Source organism: Suricata suricatta, chromosome 8, assembly GCF_006229205.1.
Source record: "Suricata suricatta isolate VVHF042 chromosome 8, meerkat_22Aug2017_6uvM2_HiC, whole genome shotgun sequence".
Taxonomy (NCBI): Eukaryota; Metazoa; Chordata; class Mammalia; order Carnivora; family Herpestidae; genus Suricata; species Suricata suricatta.
The window spans coordinates 17054595-17071863 of record NC_043707.1 but is presented as its reverse complement, the minus strand read 5'-3'; the positions used below and the strand labels follow the sequence as shown (position 1 = coordinate 17071863).

Sequence of the window (17269 nt, the reverse complement as noted above, 5' to 3'; positions counted from 1 at the left end):
GAAATCAGGAGTTGGGTGTTCAACTGACTGAACCTCCCAGGCCACTCAAAACCTTTATTTATTTATTTATTTATTTAATTTTAATGTCTTCATACATCATATAATCGCGGTACCATCATTCATGTTTTTAATTCCTTTCTGAAGGGTAATTTTTATTTCTAGTTGTGTTATTTATGATTGTTTGGTGTTAAAAACACCGCTACAATGAACATCTTTGGACACTGATTTAAAAGTTCCTGGAGTTCATTAGGATATGTTCTTTGAAATACTGGGTGTGGACATCTAAAGCTTTGTTTTGCATAACCAAGATCCCTCCAGAAATGCTGCCTTTTTCTCCATAGCCTCACCACACCGCAAGAATGTTTTCTGTCTTTTAAATCTTGGTAGTCTCATTTTTAAGCTATAATATGTGCATTTTGATAAGTGATGTTTGGCATGAGGTAAAGATCTTCATTAAAAAGTTTTTTTCCAGGGGCACCTGGGTGGTTCAGTTGGTGAAGTGTCTGACTTCAGTCCAGGTCAGGATCTCACAGTCCATGCGTTCAAGCCGTGTCGGGCTCGGTGCTGACAGCTCAGAGCCTGGAGCCTGCTTCGGATTCTGTGTCTCCCTCTCTCTCTGCCCCTCCCCCAACTTGTGCTCATTTGTTCTCTCTCTCTCTCTTACTTCCTCAAATAAATAAGCATTAAAAATTTTTTTTTCCAGATTAGATATTTGTCTGCCATTTACTGAATCAACCGCTGATTTTTAAATAGATGCTCTGACATGTTAAATTCCACGATTGGGTCTGTTATGCATTCTTTTCTACTTCTCTCAGTTTTGTACTTCTGAAGATTTATGGATGCAGATAGTCCTTACTCCATCTCTTTAAATGGATAGTCTCATGAATTTACCCCCACCCCCAATTTGCACTAGAATAATTTCTTAGTGGAATTAAAAAATTTCATTAGGATTTCCATTGGAATATTATTAAACCTACTGATTTGAAGAAATTGTATGTCTTTACCTTTTGTAAAATTAAATGTAAGAAGTGTATGTGTATGTATATAGTCATACAAAAGAGACCATAAGGAAATAGGCCCAAATGTTATCAGCCATGCTTATTTCTGGGTAGAAATAATAGTGTTTTTAAAAATTTCATTCTTTATGATATTCTGTATTTTCTCTAGTGTTCTTACAGTATTTAAGTTATAATCTTGTCTCCTTCAAAAACAAGTCTTTTTTTTTTTTTTTTAACTGGTAATGAGCCTCAGGTGGCTGGGCGGTGGGAGAGATCAGCTTGAAGGGCCCTGGGAACCCACCTAGTAGTAGTGAGGGCTGGATTCTGGCTGTGCGGGAGGCTGGGGACCGAGGAGGTTACGTCTGGGAGCTGCGTGGACCAGGGAGGCCGTGGCGTGGGGTGACAGCCACACGCGCTTTGCGCTCAGGCCCGGCCGTGGGTGAGTTTGTAGTCGGGCTAACCCTTCGGCTCGGTCCCTCTCTACCAGGCAGCTTGCCGCCGCTTATCGTGTATGACCGGAACGGGCTCAGGATTCTGCTCCACTTCTCCCAGACTGGTGCCCCCGGTCACCCAGAGGTGCAGGTGCTGCTGCTGACCATGATGAGCACTGCCACCCAGCCTGTCTGGGACATCATGTTTCAAGTGGCTGTGCCCAAGGTGAGTCCTCTGCCGGCCAGCTCTTTTGACTCTTTGAATAAAGCTGCTTTTGAGCACCAGGTCCTTTACAAGGACATTGTCTATAGGTTATGTGTAAGAGAGAGACACCATCTTTAAAGTAGTTTAAGATGAGGGGCGCCTGGGTGGCTCAGTTGGTTAAGCGTCCGACTGGCTCAGGTCGTGATCTCATGGTTCATGGGTTCGAGCCCCGCGCTGGGCTCTGTGCTGAGAGTTCAGCCTGGAGCCTGCTTCAGATTCTGTGTCTCCCTCTCTCTGTGCCCCTCCCCTGCTTACATTCTGTCTCTCTCAAAAATAAATAAACATTTTAAAAAATAATAGTAAAAAAAAGTAGTTTAAGATGGGAATTTTATTGGCTTATTTAACTGGAGGTTTCTGAATATCTGACTTCAGTATATGGCTGGATCCAGATAAAATGTTAAAATGATTCCATAAGAATCCCTTTACACCTCTTGACTTTGTTTTTTTTGGAGCATCTTCTCTGACAGACTCAACAGAGCGTGGAAATGGCTAGCTCCAGAGTTACATAGTCCGTACCCTTCTTTATCTCAGAAGGAAGCTTTCCCCTGTCACGAGGCGTAATGAGTGCCCAAGAAAGGGCTAAGATTCACCATGTTGGTGTTACTTTTATGTCTTGGACCAGTAACTTGTGTTCAGGAATGGGAGGAACTCTGGACGGTGAAGATCTTCCATCCGCTCCTTTTCATGGGAGGTTGGACCCCGCTGTACCAGCATCACGGTGAACAGGGGAGGGATGTCCTAAAAGGAAAGATTTGAGATAGACAAACATAAAGACATGCATTCTCTAATCCTCATGATAATTTGGTGGGGCGTGTGTTACTATTACCTCTATTTTATAAATTTCTAGTCCACTCCTCAGAGAGGTTAAGTATTTTGCCCAAGATCACAGAACTAGTAAGAGGCAGAATGAGAATTCAGCCTGAGATATGCCTTAGCTCCTCATGCTGCCTCTTGGAACCCAGCTGTACAACTTCAGGTATATTCTATTTATGGAAAGGAAGGACTTTTGGACCCTTTAATCAGGTGGTGGGTGGAGGTCAAGTTTTCCCGTTTACCTTGTCTCCCTCTTTGATGCTGTACTTGATTAGCAATGAGTTAGATGTTGGATTTTTCTCCCTCCAACCCCCAAAGTCTATGAGAGTGAAGCTGCAGCCGGCATCCAGCTCCAAGCTTCCTGCATTCAGTCCATTGACGCCTCCAGCTGTGATTTCTCAGATGCTGTTGCTTGACAATCCACACAAAGTATGTTCTGCTACCTTTGAGAGCCAGGTAATGGGGTGGGGGGCTGAACTCTAGGGAGGCAACGTGGTAGGTTGAGAGAGGTATATTGAGCTCTTGCTCTGAAGTCCCTGGTTGGGAGTGGAGGGGGAATAGTCCTCACTGAGTCTGTCTCACTGGGGTGGAGCTTACATACGTATGTTGTTCCTTGGTGACTCCTGGGTGGGGAAGGGCCCTTAACTCTGGGCCGGTCTGTGTCTCTCCCCACTAATTTAATGTCTCTGTCTTTGCCCAGGAGCCCATCCGGTTACGGTATAAGCTGACATTCAACCAGGGTGGACAGCCTTTCAGCGAAGTGGGAGAAGTGAAAGACTTTCCAGACCTGGCAGTCTTGGGTGCAGCCTAACTTACCACAAGACAGACCCTGCCGCTCAAGCTTAGGCCAGTGTGAATGTTGCTGTCTAGATAGGACTAATCACGGTGATTTAGTGCGGAGTGCCAAGAGTTCTATCCGGACATCATGCTCTGGATCCCAACCTCTGACTTATTCTGCAGATACTACTTGTGTGTATGTGTGTTGTGGGGGGTTGTGGGGGTGGGTAGAGCAGGGCTTGGGGTGTGGGCAGTGTGGGGAAATGCTAAAGCATTTCTGACGGCCATCTGCTACAATCATCTGTTTCTGCATGTGGGTGGACACTGATGTCCCGCCTCAGGTTGGAGGTTTTATAAGCCAAAGTTGTGTGGTGTTGTTTTTTCCGTGTACTGTTCTCTTTCCATCCATCCGCTCTGTGCCTTGTCAGCCTTTGAAAGTCTTGGCTGCTCCCAGGCTGCTGTTCTCAGGGACCTTAAAAGGAACCTGGTTGGTCTTGGGACAGAGAGTGTCTTCTGGGGCGCTCTGTTCCAAGAAAGACCTTGTCTCCATTTCCATTAGAGAATGCTGCTTGCTTGTGTTTGAGATCTCCTAAATGGAATGCTTGTTGCACTGTTTTCCAGGCGAGGGGCTGCCACTAGACGAGAGGACCACACTTAGTGGGCCAACCGTGTCCTTCACCACTGTGCCTTAGAATCACCAGAGAGGACCTTCCAGGGCAGAGGGGAAAGCAGATCCCAGGCCTTAATGCAGGCCTCAGGTTCCACGGGTGGGGCAGCCTGTCTGGGCCCTTACTCAGGACCCTCCTCTCCATTCTCATCCGCTTTCTCCATGAGCAGTAACTCTCCAAGCTCTTTGATTGTGGCACCATGCCAGTCATTGTCAGTCATAACTAACAGGCTCGCCCTTGCCTGTTGACTTCACCGTCCAAGATGAAGAACTGATGTAAATAGATCCGAAAAAAGCTTAGCAGTGATTAAAGTGGTGACTGAATATAGAAAGTCCTTGAATAAATACCCGTGTAGCAAATATGCTTTGTGGAGTTTTGAGTCAAGTAGGAGACACAGAGCCTGTTGCATTTAGACATAACCAGCCTGGAGGCACCACCAGCCTGGGGGCACCGTTGCCTAGAGAGGAGGTAGGGAGGCTTCAGGCTGTGGAACCTAAGAAACCGCTTCAGGGCCCTGAGGGTCTGGACAAAGCTGGAGAAGCGAGGTGGATTTTTTGTTAGGTTTATGGTTTGATGGAAGAATTCAGGTTTACAGTCCATTCTTAGTGCGCCTGCCGTGCGCTGGCGTCCTCTACAGCCCTGCCGTGCTGGTCCGTTGGAGAAGAGAGCTGCACCTCGCCGACACAGCCTGATGAAGGACTTTGGGATCCTGAGCAGCCCACCTGTCTGGGCAGGATTCTACCTCAGAAACTGCAAGGCCCTGTCTGGGGCTCTTTATCACAAAAGCTGATACTTTCCAGTTGGAGCTTTCAGCTTCTACATACAGTTAAAACTCCGCCAGTGCTAATCAGTGGGCATGGGAGCTGTAAAAGATCCTCTAGCTATGCTGATTTTTAAGCGAATGTGAAAACGCCTAAAGCAGATAAGTGATGGGTGACTTCTTCATTTGACATAACTCCCATAAGATTCACTTTAATCTAAAATTACTTGCATGTTCAGATGTTCTGTATAGCTTTTCTAGGCTCTATTTCATAAAGTCTTTAAGAGGAAGCCAGCGTAATGATGATGTCTGATACAACTTCCGTCAAAATGTGTGAATGAGACTTACACACAAGCTTTTTATCCCCTAGTGCAGTGACGAATTTGTGTCTCAACATCCTGTCTTCTAGGAGATCGACTCCCGGTGGTGCTTAGGTGGACTTGGACAGGATAGGGGTGTGCGTGTGGCAGGGTGCCCTGAAAGTGGCCCTGGTTGTCATCAGTGCCTTCTGATCATCAAGTTCAGTGACTGCTGAAGACCTCACCCTCCATTCACTCAGCAGGAAGTTGACCGGCTGCTGGGACCCCAGCACTTTTGGAGCTACTGCAGATGCAGCAGCAGCCAGAAGCCCTGCCCTCGGGGACCTTCCGTTCTGGTGGGGAGACATATCCATGATGAACTGGGTGCAGACTTGGCACTGATGAGCAGTATTTTCCCCATCCTGAACCCCTCTGGGATGCTGTTCACCCCTGTTTCTGGATTTACCTCTGGGGCTGTTCCTCTTTCTCTGTCCCTTAAATGTGATGTTGTCCCCAGGGTTTAGTCCTTAGGTCTTGAGCACATCTGGGCAGTTATCCCCTAGATGGGCCTAGACCTGGGTCTCAGGCTTCTACCTCCTTGCTGATATCAGATCCATATTCATCAGTGGTTATCTCATCTGCAACTTCCGTGGTTGCTTCAGACTCTCAATGCTTAGAATGGAGCCCAGCCTCCTCCCCTTTTCCCCCCTACATTATCTTTTATATGAAAACACCTGATTCCTTGGTTCCTGTTCCATCTGTAGCCACTCAGTAGGTTTTGTCTTGTCTAGTCTATTGTTTTTAACTTTTTTTAATGTCTAGTTTTGAGAGAGCATGAGCATGAGTGGGGGAGGGGCAGAGAGAGAGGGAGGCACAGAATCTGAAGCAGGCTCCAGGCTCTGAGCTGTCAGCACAGAGCTCAACGTAGAGCTCCAACTCAAACCGCAAGATCATGACCTAAGCTGAAGTCCGACGCTTAACTGACTGAGCCATCCAGGCGCCCTTCGTCTATTTCTAAAGCTTACATTGTGCCCTCCCCTGCCTTCACTTTGTCACAGCCATGATTTGGCTTTTGGGGGGGGGGGGATGTGGGGTGCAGTATTCTGCCTCTCACATCTCTGAGCCGTTATATTTGTCACCACCAGAATGCTCTAACAAATCTGGCCGCTTGATCCCTTGCTGGAAAATCCTGAATGGCTTCCTAATGCCCTAAATGTTTCTGCAATCAAATGGAATGCTTAAGTGCTTGTAGCCCTTCTCTAACTTTGCGTGCTTCCTGCCTTTATGGCATCTGCCAAGAACGAGCACTTCACTTTGAGGCAGCTACAAGATAGTCCTTTTCATGTTTTGACAGTGCCATGTTTTCCCATAGCTTTAGGAGGCCACTCTTCTTTTATCTCTTCAATGAATTCCAGACTAGGCTAGAAGCCTGCTTTATCTGTGAGCATAAATGGGCTATGGAGATGGTAAATGTTGGAAACGGCAAATGAGGATGACAGAAAGAACATGAACATTGCCTATTAAAACTGGTGTAAATGGAGAGATCGAACATTCAGGGTAGAAAGCTAAGGTGATATTCTAAAACACAAGTAGTGTCTGACTCCTACAGGGCCTACAAATCAACTTCAGGTTTATCCAGTGTAGAAGATGCTGACCCAACACAAAAATACAAAATTCTGCCAACTAGGTGTTTTGGTTTTTTCTTTGGAAGAAAACAGGAGAGTGCCCTAGAGTGGTAGCTATGTGAGTTTTTGGCAGGGAGTGGGGGGGTAGTGGGAGTGGTGTTAAAGACATTTTCCATCTGGAAAGAGGTGGAGCCAGGTAGGACAAACGAAGCGACCTCAGGTAAGAGGAGTCAAGCTATTCATTATATAAGTAAGGCACTTAAGGTCCAGAGTTCTCCTCACATTTAATGTCCCCTGGAATTAAAAAATCCTGGCCTTTTTCCCCCCTTGTCCAATGCATTCTCAATTATACCACGTTCATTCTGAGAAAGGTTGAATTTTGTTTTAAAGTTTATTTTTTGAGAGAAAGACAGAATTCCTAGCAGGCTCTGCACTGAACTCATGACCCAGGAGATCACAACCTGAGATCAGGAATCAGATGCTTAACTGACTGAGCCACCCAGGCGCCCTGAAAGCTTGCATTTAAAAAAAAAATTTTTTTTTTTTAGCTTTTAATATTGACAGGGACAGAGCAAGAGGGAGAGGCAGAGAGGGGGAGACACAAAATTCGAAGTAGGCTCCAGGAGTGAGCTGTCAGCACAGAGCCCGACACGGGGCTCGAACTCCCAAACTGCAAGATCATGACCTGAGCCCAACTTAGACGCTTACCAAGCGCCCCAAAGCTTACATTTTAAAAAGTGTGCTGCTCTTTCTTTGATTCTTGAATACTTCATCCCACTTCCAGAGGTAACACTAGGATTTTAAGAGTTAACATTGCAAAAGTATACGGCAGGGCTACAGGCCCCAGATATGTAGGGTTTTAATGTTTGAGGTCTTCTGAAGCCCCAGTCTGAAATTAGTAATTCCACCCTCAGTAGTAATTCCCCCCTTCAGTTTCACTACTGCCTCTAAGAAGCCATGTAAGGGATTTATCCTCTTCAGATTCCTCCTCTGTGGAGAGCAGAACTTTTTGGAGAATTAAATGTTAATGTATGTAAAGTGACTACAGTACTGCATGGCACTTAGCGAAGATTTATTTCATTTACTATTTGCTGTGGCCTGTCCACCTGGCCTCCAGCACATGAACTGAAGTCGACTTGCCCATAACTGTAAAGCTCACCGACTAAACTAACAAGACATATATTTATAACTCTCGTGAGTATCAAATTAATACTGAGACACCCTGAACATCAAGGATGGAAGGATCGCAAAAAATTAATACAAGAAACCGTAATCCTAAACCTAGTCACAAGGAATTCTCCCCATCTTGAAAGTCTATCCCCAAATCTAGTCAAAAGATTAAGTCCATAACAGAACACTTAGAAACTAAGGATGAACACATTTCCTAGAAAACATTCAGTTAGTTTTGTAAACAAAGCTGTGCATTCTAAAATTGACAACCCAGACACCACAATTTGAAGCAGATAACTTAGTGTGTTCTTGTTTTTGAGTGCGCGGGCAAAATACTCACTTTAAAGCCAGGGGCGGTTGTGCTGAAAGAATACACTGTACAAAGCATTTTCTGGGGATGCTGTTAATCACCTTAATAGCTCAACTGGACGATTTGGTCAACTCAATAATAGATGTAGAAAAAGGGATTCTATATCACTCACTGTTTATTCCTAATAAAAGCAAATGACCAGCAGCATGTTTACTAAGGAGATACCACAGTGGCCTAAACACAACGGTTTATTTTCTTGTTTAAAAGGCGGCCAGAAGTAGTCCTGAACCGTTGCTGGTATAAGCAATATGACGGTCACTAGGGACGCAGGCTCCAGCCTCCGAAGTCCTCACTCAAGAATCACCTCCTCAATGCCATGTTACAGGATGATGGCTTCAGATGCTGTTGCTCCAAGCCACAGCAAGGAAGGGGAGGAAGCGATAAAGGAAAACTGACATTCTTAAGGTATCCTGGAACTTTCTTGTGATATTTCCATTTACATCTTCTTGGCTGTTTAGTAACAGGTCTAATCGTAGGTGCAAAGGATTCTGAGAAATGGTCATATTCACATCCAATGCCACACCACACGAAACTGGTTTTGGCTAAAGGAGACTGGATTTGCCGTAGTGGATGAACTGTCTACTGTAAGGTACTGTGGCAATCTACTGGGGAAGGAAGCTGCCCTTGAACTCTTGCTAAATGGAAAAACATGCTTTTATATTTGTCAAGACCCCTGTTTTAAAACTGAGCAACCCCAGGGGACACTTGGGTGGTTCAGTCGATTGAGTGATTCTTGATTTCAGCTCAGGTCACGATCCCAAGGTCATGGGATTGAGCACGTCACGCTTTGCACGGAGCGTGGAGCCTGCTTGAGATTCCCTCTCCCTCTGTCCCTCACCCCTGCTGGCACATGAGCTCTCCCCCTCGCTTCTACACGCTCAACAAAGAAAACTAAACCACCGTGGTATATGTATGCATATATAATAACTAGTAAGTCTTTGGGTCACAGAATTGCAAATGAGTTCTTTTTAAATTTTGTCTGCATTTTCTAAAATATCTGGGCTGAAAAATCACTTTTGTGCTCAATGTTTTTCAAACTTAGAACGTGGAAAGTCTTTCAAACACTCGATTACCCTTCTAGGAGACTGTGATACTGGTTCCTCATCTGTCCTTGGAGATGTTCTGGGCATGCTCAAGCCAATGAACTGTACTTTGCTTTGTTTTTCTTCCCATGTAATGATATAGCATGGAGATAATGCCATAATCAGTACACACTGCTTGGTAGAGAAAAGAATAGCCCTGCTCCCCAGCAGCAGATGGGATCAATCAGTTATATGTTGAGAGTCCTGTGTATTAAAACTGGCATGTGAGTTCCCTGGTGGTCACTCACTGTGTACTCCCCTTCCTTGCCCTCCCACTCACTCCGTTCTCATGGCCCCAAACATGCTGTCATCTTCTCTCGCACCCCTCTCCCTCCTGCCTTATCTGTGTCGGCCCAGCACGGTAGAGTGAAACAATTGTCTGGGCTTTGGAGTCAGGTTGTTTCTAGTTTTTTGTCATCTGTAGCATCCTGGGCAGGACACTCCACATCCCTGGGCCTCAGTTTTTATGCTCTTAAATGGTAAAAATGTTAAAAGTCAATTTCATGGTGCGGTGCCTGGGTGGCTTAGTCAATTAAGCATCCTACTTCAGTTCAGGTCATGATCGTACAGTTCCTGAGTTCAAGGCCCGCATCAGGCTCTGAGCTGTCGGCACAGATTCTGTGTGCACAGAGCTTCAGATTCTGTGTTTCCCTCTCTGTCTGCCTCTCCTCTGCTCATGCTCTCTTTGTCTCTCTTTTTCTCAAAAATAAACGTTAAAAAAGTTTTCTTTTAAAATCCATTTCATAGGTGTTGACGTTTTATTCAGGTCAAGAAAATGCCCAACACAATAGTGCTCTATAAACGTGTTATTTCTCTTTAGATCACGTTATCTGAGATTTATTTGCTTCTATAACTGTGGTCACTTCCATTTTGTCACTTTCTTCATTTCACGACCTTTCCTGTTCTCATGGAAACCAGGAAAATTTTGCTAATGATACTAATAACCTGATGTTTGCAGAGGCTACCAAAAAGGTTAATGCTTTTCAGAGAATCTGACCATCACTTCTATATCCATCAAGATTAGTATCAGCTGCAAGAAATGGATAAGCCCAGAGCACCAAATGCCTAATACTATGTCCTGCGTTTCTTGGGACTATTGCAAAAATGCACTGTACGTTGGGTGACTTAAAACAAGAGAAATTTGGCAGTTCTGAAGGCTAGAAGTGCGATAATCAGGCCACATTCACTCAAACCTGTCAGACAATCTTGGTGATTTGCAACCGTCTCTGGAATTCTTTGGCTTGTGGCTGTGTAACTCCAATCTCCACCTTCCTGGTGTTGTCCCTGGGTCTTCACGTGACCATCTTATAAGCATGATGAACTACTGATCGTGTAAGATCAAGGGCCAACCCTACTTCAGTATGACATCTTAACTTGTGACATCTGCAATGATACTATTGACAAGGTCACCTGAGGAACTGGGGGTTAGGATTTCACACCTAACTTATGTAGACATGAGTTAGCCCATAATTCTCTCAAATTCAAGAACCTCTGAGGTGGATTAGGGCTCGTTTGCCATCCATATGATGTTAATTAAGCACCTAGAGGACTTGAGCCGTGTTGCTCTGCCACGGCTGATGTCCATTGGCAAGAACACTATGGGTCATGATAGGAGACTGACAGACAACAAAAGACAAATTACCAAACTTAGGAAAGAGGGAACATCACTACTGGTTCTAGAGAAACTGGAGAGGATTATACAGGAATGTTATGAACAATTTTATGCCAACTTAGGTGAAATGACAAAAGTTTCTAGAAAGACCCAAATTACCAACTGATAATAAGAAATAAAACACCAGGGCGCCTTGATGGCTCAGTTGGTAAAGCGTTTGACTTCAGCTCTCAGGGCATGATCTCACAGTCTGTGGGTTCGAGCCCCACTTCAGGCTCTGTGGTGACAGCTTAGAGCCTAGAGCCTGAATTAGATTCTGTGTCTTCCTCGCTCTCTGTCTCTCAAAAATAAACATTAAAAAAAAGAAGAAATAGAACTTTGAATAGGTTTATAACAAGAAAAATTAATAATTTAAAGTCTTCTCAAGGAGAAATGTGCAGGTGCAGATGGCTTCACATTAAATTTTGCCAAATAGTTAAAGAAGAGGACTCCCAATTCTTTATAAACTCAGAAGATGAAAAGGATCACTTCTCAATTCTGAGACCAATATTACTCTCAAACCAAAATTAAAGCTCCCAAAAACAGATTACAGACCAGTTTCCCCCCATGAACACTGACACAAAAGTTCTCATCAAAACAGTAGCCAAGCAAATCTGGTAACATTCTATACACCATGACCAAGTACAATTTATTCCAGGAATGCAAGACTGGTTTTCCATCTAAATGTCAACTACTATGTAACAACATTTGAATAGAATAAAAGGCAAACGCCACACAATTATCTTAACAAGCACAGAAAACTATATTTATAAAATCCAACATTTTAAGAAACTAGAAATAGAAGGGAACTTGCTCAACTTAATAAAGGGATTGAACTGAATGCTAAAGACAGATCTTTAAGATTTGGAGCAAGGAGTAGATGTCTGCTCCTGTCTCTTTTTAAAAAAATTTTTATGTCTTTTATTTATTTTTGGGAGACAGAAAGAGACAGTGCGAGCAGGGGAGGGTCAGAGAGAGAGAGGGAGATACAGAATCTGAAGCAAGCTCCAGGCTCTGAGCTAGCTATCAGCACAGAGCCCAAAGCAGGGCTCAAACCCACGAACTGTGAGATCATGGCCTGAGCTGAAGTTGGATGCTTAACTGACTGAGCCACCCAGGCACCTCCTATTCTTTTCAACATTGTACTGAAGATTCTAACCAGTGGAGTTAGTAGTGGGAAGAAAGCGGAAAAAGGAAAAGAATCTGTATTTGCAGATGTTATGAACCTGTACATAGACAAATCCCAGGGAATACATGCACACATAAATAACCTGAACTGATAAATTCCATTCACAATGGCATTAAAATGAATGCAAAACTTTAGAATAAATTTAACAAAATTGCAAGACATTTGCAATGTACAACTACAAGGTATTGCTGAGAGAAATTAAAGATCTAAATTGGAGATTCTGAAGGAGGAGTGATTGTTCCCACTAAGAGATAGGTGGCAATGTGCATAGAAATTTTTAGTTGTTACAACTTGGGGGAAGAGATACTTTTGGCATCTAGTGGGTAGAGGCCAGAGATGTAGCTAAACGTTGTACAATGCATAGGACAACCTGAACGATACAAAATCACTTGGTCCCGAGTGTGAATATCCCCAAGGTTGAAAACCCTGATCTATAAAGAGAGGCATTTCATGTTCATTGATCGAAAGACTCAACATTGTTAAGATGCCAATTCTCAAAATGATCTGTAAGTCCAATAAAATCCCAATTCCAGGAGCATTTTATGTAGAACTGATAAGCTGGCCAAAAGATGTAAATGGAAATGCAAAAGATCTGGAGTAGTGACAGCAGGGAAGGGGCCACAGAGAGCCTGATGCGGGGCTAGAACTCTTGAACCATGAGATCATGACCTGAGCAGAAACCGACTGAGTCACCCAAGCAAGACAATTTTTTAAAAGAACAAAATGGGAGGACTTACACAATCAGACTTCCAAACTTACTATAAACTACTGTCATCAAGAGAATTTGGTTTGGGTACAGAATAGGCATATGGATAATGGAACAGAAATAAGAGTCCAGAATCTTTACATTTATGTCATTTGATTTTTGACAAAGATCTTAAGGCAATCTAGTGGAGAAAGGAAATTCTTTAAAAATTGTCCTAGGATAACTATATTTGTATGTAGAAAACAAACAAACAAACAACAACAAAAACCATGGGCGCCTGGCTGGCTCAGTCAATAGAGCACACAACTCTTGATCTCAGGGTTGTAAGTTCCAGCCCCACCCTGGGTGTAGAGGTTATTTAAAAATAAAATCTTAAACAAACCAACACACTTAGGCCATTACCTCACACCATAACGAAACAATGAACTGAAACTAGATCACAGACATAAATGTAAGAGCTAAGACTTTTTAAATTTCTAGAAGAAAATTTAGGAGAATTCTTCATGATTTTAGGTTAGGCAAAAATTTCTTGGATACAAGACCAAAAGTATGATCCATAAAAAAGAACAAGTGATAATGTAATTTATAAAAATTAAAAACATTTGCATCTCAAAAGACACCATTAAGAAAATGAAAAGACAAGATACAGATTGGGAGAAAATAGTTGCAAACCATATTTATAATAAGGGAAGTCAGAATATGTAAAGAACTCTTTTTTAATGTTTATTTTTGAGAGAGAGAGACAGGGCATGAGCAGAGGTAAGAGCTATGAGCACAGAGCCCGATATGGGGCTCAAACTCACGAGCAGTGAGATCACAACCTGAGCTGAAATCAGAGGTTTAACTGACTGAACCACCCAGGCACCCCAGAATATGTAAAGAACTTTAATAGCTCAATAAAATGAAAACAGGCAATCCTATTTAAAAATGGGCAAAAGATTTAAACGGATATTTCACCAAAGAAGATGTAAGCCTGGCTAATAACATAAAAAGATGTTCAAAATCATTGGTTATTAGGGAAATGCAAACAGTGACTTACTACTACATAACAAATATTGGAGAGGCTATAGAGAAACTGCAGCCCTCACTTATTGATGGTAATGTGGAATAGTATAGGCACTCCAGGTAAGTTTGGCAGTTTCTTAAAAAGTTGAACATAAATTTCTTATAATTTGGCAATTCTACTCCTTAGACTATATCCCAAAGCAATGGAAATATGTCTACACAAAGGCATGTAATGAACGTTCATAGCAGCGTTATTCTTAATGACTTTAAACGAGAAACAGCATAAATGTCCATCAGTTGGTGAATAAATGAAATGTGTCGATGTGTCCACACAATGGGATACTATTCAGTAACATAAAGGAACAAGCTACTGATACATAGTACAACACAAATGGACCCCAAAAACATTCTTCTCAGCAAAAGAAGCCAGATGCAACAGACTACGCAGTCTATGATTCCATGTATCTGAAAAGTCCAGAAAAGGTAAATCTATAGACAGTAGACCAGTGATTTCCTAGGGCCTGGTTTGGGTGCAGAGTTTAAAAATGCAAATGAGTACGAAGGAACTTTTTTAGCTGATGGAAATGTTCTTGTGGAGATAGACCAAGTCTCTAAATTTACTAAAAATCATTGAATTGTGTGTCACCTGGGTGGCTCAGTCGGTTAAGCCTCTGGCTTCGGCTCAGGTCAGATCTCATGTTCATGGGTTCGAGCCCCGCATCAGGCTCTGTGCTGACAGCTAGCTCAGAGCCTGGAGCCTGCTTCCGGTTTTGTGTCTCCTTCTCTCTCTGCCCCTCCCCCTCTCATGCTCTGTCTCTCTCTGTAACAAAAATAAATAAAACATTAAAAAAAATAAAATATTAAAAATCATTGAATTGTATACTCACAGTGTGTGAATTTTATATCTTGTAAATTATTAGTAATGCGGTCTTTAAAAAGTTCCTCGAGGAGGGGAAGGTCATACCGTAGAGGCACTTAAGGCTTCCAATGCCACAGGACTTGATGAATTTGCTCCCAGCAAGGATAGTGTAACTAGCTGTCCTGCTTTGTAGAGTTAAGTTCTTAGATTAATAGAGCCTTCAAGAATTACCGTGTGTGCTGAGTCAGAGTATGCCTGGGGTGAGAATGGATAAGTGGCAAAATTATTCACAATTGTACAGAAAGGATTTTTTTGTTTCCTATGACAAAGGAGGTCCTCCGTTTTCTGAGGCATCACATCGTTTATTTTAGGCTGGAGGAAACAGTTAAGTGCAAACAGGTGAGTTCCAGTTCCAGCGCGGTGTGTTTCGGGAAGGATATAGGACTGAGAGAGGAGCAGGAAGGGTGGCGGGCACAGGTCAGATCCCATAGAGTAGGAAGGCGTTCAGAAAGAGCGGGAGACACAGAATCCGAAGACAGGCTCCAGACTCTAAGCTAGCTGTCAACACAGAGCCCGACACGGGGCTCGAACCCATGAACCTCGAGATCGTGACCTGAGCTGAAGTCGGACGCCTAACCAACTGAGCCACCCAGGCGCCCCATGGCTATAGGACTCTTAACCAGTTGCTCAGCTGCCTCATCTTCATCCTTACCTTAGGGAAAACAATGGCACTCATAGGACTGTGAAGACCGTGAAGTGTGCTGGTGCACGTAAAGGCTTTCGACAAAGCACATACTTAGACACTCGAACACGCACTTAAGTTAGCAAAAGAAGCGGAAGGTTTGCACTCGCCAGCTACTCGCCGTTTTTCGCCGGCGGCCTTGCTCCAAAGCCAGCCCACCTGGGCGCGGACGCCGGCCATCACTATGGTAACGGCCACCTACTTCCGGAAGGCGTACGGCGCGCGGGGAGGGCCATTCCGAGCAGTCCGTCTCGGAGAGTTGACGGAGCGGCCGAGAGGAGCGAGTTGCGGGTGCAGTGGGTTCCGCCTGCCGCCCCCCCGCCCCCCCAGGCCAGCCGGGGTGCTCTCGTAGGGCCGCCCGCCTCGGCAGCCTCGTTGCCTCCGGAACCAGCTCTTCAGGCCCGGCCGCCGGGGCTGAGGCCTTGCGGCCATGGACTTCTCCAAGTTCCTGGCGGAAGACTTCGACGTGAAGGAGTGGATCAACGCGGCCTTCAGGGCGGGCCCCAAGGAGGCGACCGCCGGGAAGGCAGACGGCCACGCGGCCACTCTGGTGATGAAGCTGCAGCTGTTCATCCAGGAGGTGAACCACGCCGTGGAGGGTGAGGCCGAGCTGCCCGCACGGGGCCGGGGCGGGGGCGGCGGTACGAACGCTAGCCGGCCTGACCCTCCTGCAGCCCGTTCGGGGGAAGGTGTCGGCTCGCTGCAGCCAGTTTTTAAGGCTTGGCCACGTCTGGGGCTTGCTCTTCCATCCCTCGCGGTGCCGTGAACTTTACTTTTAAAACTTAAGTCAGAAGAGTGAATGTCAACAATATTAAATAATCGTCAGCGCGTCCTTACGTTTGGCAGAAACGTATCAGAGGAGTATGGGGCTGATACAAATCTGGGAAACATTTGGTTTAGCAGACTGTCATGCCCGTGAGGAAGATGGGCGGGCCTGATTGGAGACTTGAGCCATCTTTTAAGGATTGTCAATTATAAAAAATAATGCACACCTGCAACCATTTCATTACCACCTCGACTCGATTTTTATTCAGATTTTTATTCATACCGCCCGACAGGCTCTCTGCTAGGCTTTGTGGGAGAGACAGGTTGCACAGACTGCCCGCAGGAAACTTATGATCCAGGACACAGAACCTTATTTTACAGGTGTGTCCAGTGTTTAAGAAAAGGCTGGTATTGGGGGGTGGGGTGGTGTATTTCACTGCAGATCCTTTATTGTACTTTGCGTTCTGCTGATTATTGAGTATCTGTTATGCATGTGGCCAGAAATGGGCAGTGGGCTAAAAGTGTACCTTTCGGGAGCTTGCTGACTTGTGGGAAAGATACTGAACAGCTCAGTTACAAGAGGCGTGGCTTTACCGCAACTAGAAGCAGGAGCTGTGAGAGCTGGAAGGTGTGTACAGTGACCTGATGTCTGGGAGAATCGTAAAGGGCTTTTTCTGTGTTAGGCCTTGAAGGAAGACTTCACAGGGCAAAGGGGGGGGGCATTAATAACAATATGATAGCAATATTTGAGTCCTTGGTATGTGTCAGGCACTCTTATTTTTATTTTATTTTTTTAATCTTATTTTATTTTTTAACATATGGAAACCAACCTGACAATAAACTATAACACCCAGTGCTCATCTCAATAAGTGCCCTCCTCCATATCTATCACCCATTTCCCCCTCTCCCCGACCCCTCATCAACCCTCAGTTTGTTCTCAATATTTAAGAGTCTCTTATACAGCCGCTCTGGAAAACAGTGTGGAGGCTCCTCAAAAAACTATCCATAGAACTCCCCTATGACCCAGCAATAGCCCTGCTAGGGATTTACCCAGGGAATACAGAAGTGCTGATGCATAGGAGCACATGTACCCC

The 17269-nt window shown here is 44.4% G+C and overlaps 2 protein-coding genes and 1 long non-coding RNA gene across 11 annotated transcripts in view; 2 read left to right on the top strand and 1 right to left on the bottom strand.

Annotated features, from left to right (window-relative positions):
• GGA2 (golgi associated, gamma adaptin ear containing, ARF binding protein 2) overlaps positions 1–5002 on the top strand; it is a 32845-nt gene extending 27843 nt beyond the window's left edge. For 7 of the 9 annotated variants that reach the window (XM_029946235.1, XM_029946240.1, XM_029946243.1 and 4 more), the window contains 4 exons: positions 1486–1655; positions 2826–2963; positions 3208–3480; positions 3906–5002. In XM_029946235.1, the coding sequence (XP_029802095.1) occupies positions 1486–1655; positions 2826–2963; positions 3208–3318 (419 nt within the window). In that variant the 3' untranslated portion in view covers positions 3319–3480; positions 3906–5002. The remainder of the gene's footprint in view (positions 1–1485; positions 1656–2825; positions 2964–3207; positions 3481–3905) is intronic. The other 2 variants (XM_029946241.1, XM_029946236.1) reach the window with 1 other exon arrangement.
• On the bottom strand, positions 2004–15582 carry LOC115297973. The gene is made up of 2 exons (XR_003911543.1): positions 15381–15582; positions 2004–2432 (listed from the first exon to the last, which is right to left on the bottom strand). It is a non-coding gene; the product is annotated as an uncharacterized LOC115297973 (long non-coding RNA).
• A 258-nt stretch (positions 15583–15840) lies between these two features.
• COG7 (component of oligomeric golgi complex 7) overlaps positions 15841–17269 on the top strand; it is a 78768-nt gene continuing 77339 nt past the window's right edge. Inside the window, exon 1 of the mRNA XM_029950139.1 lies at positions 15841–16009. Within this exon, the coding sequence (XP_029805999.1) occupies positions 15841–16009 (169 nt within the window). The remainder of the gene's footprint in view (positions 16010–17269) is intronic.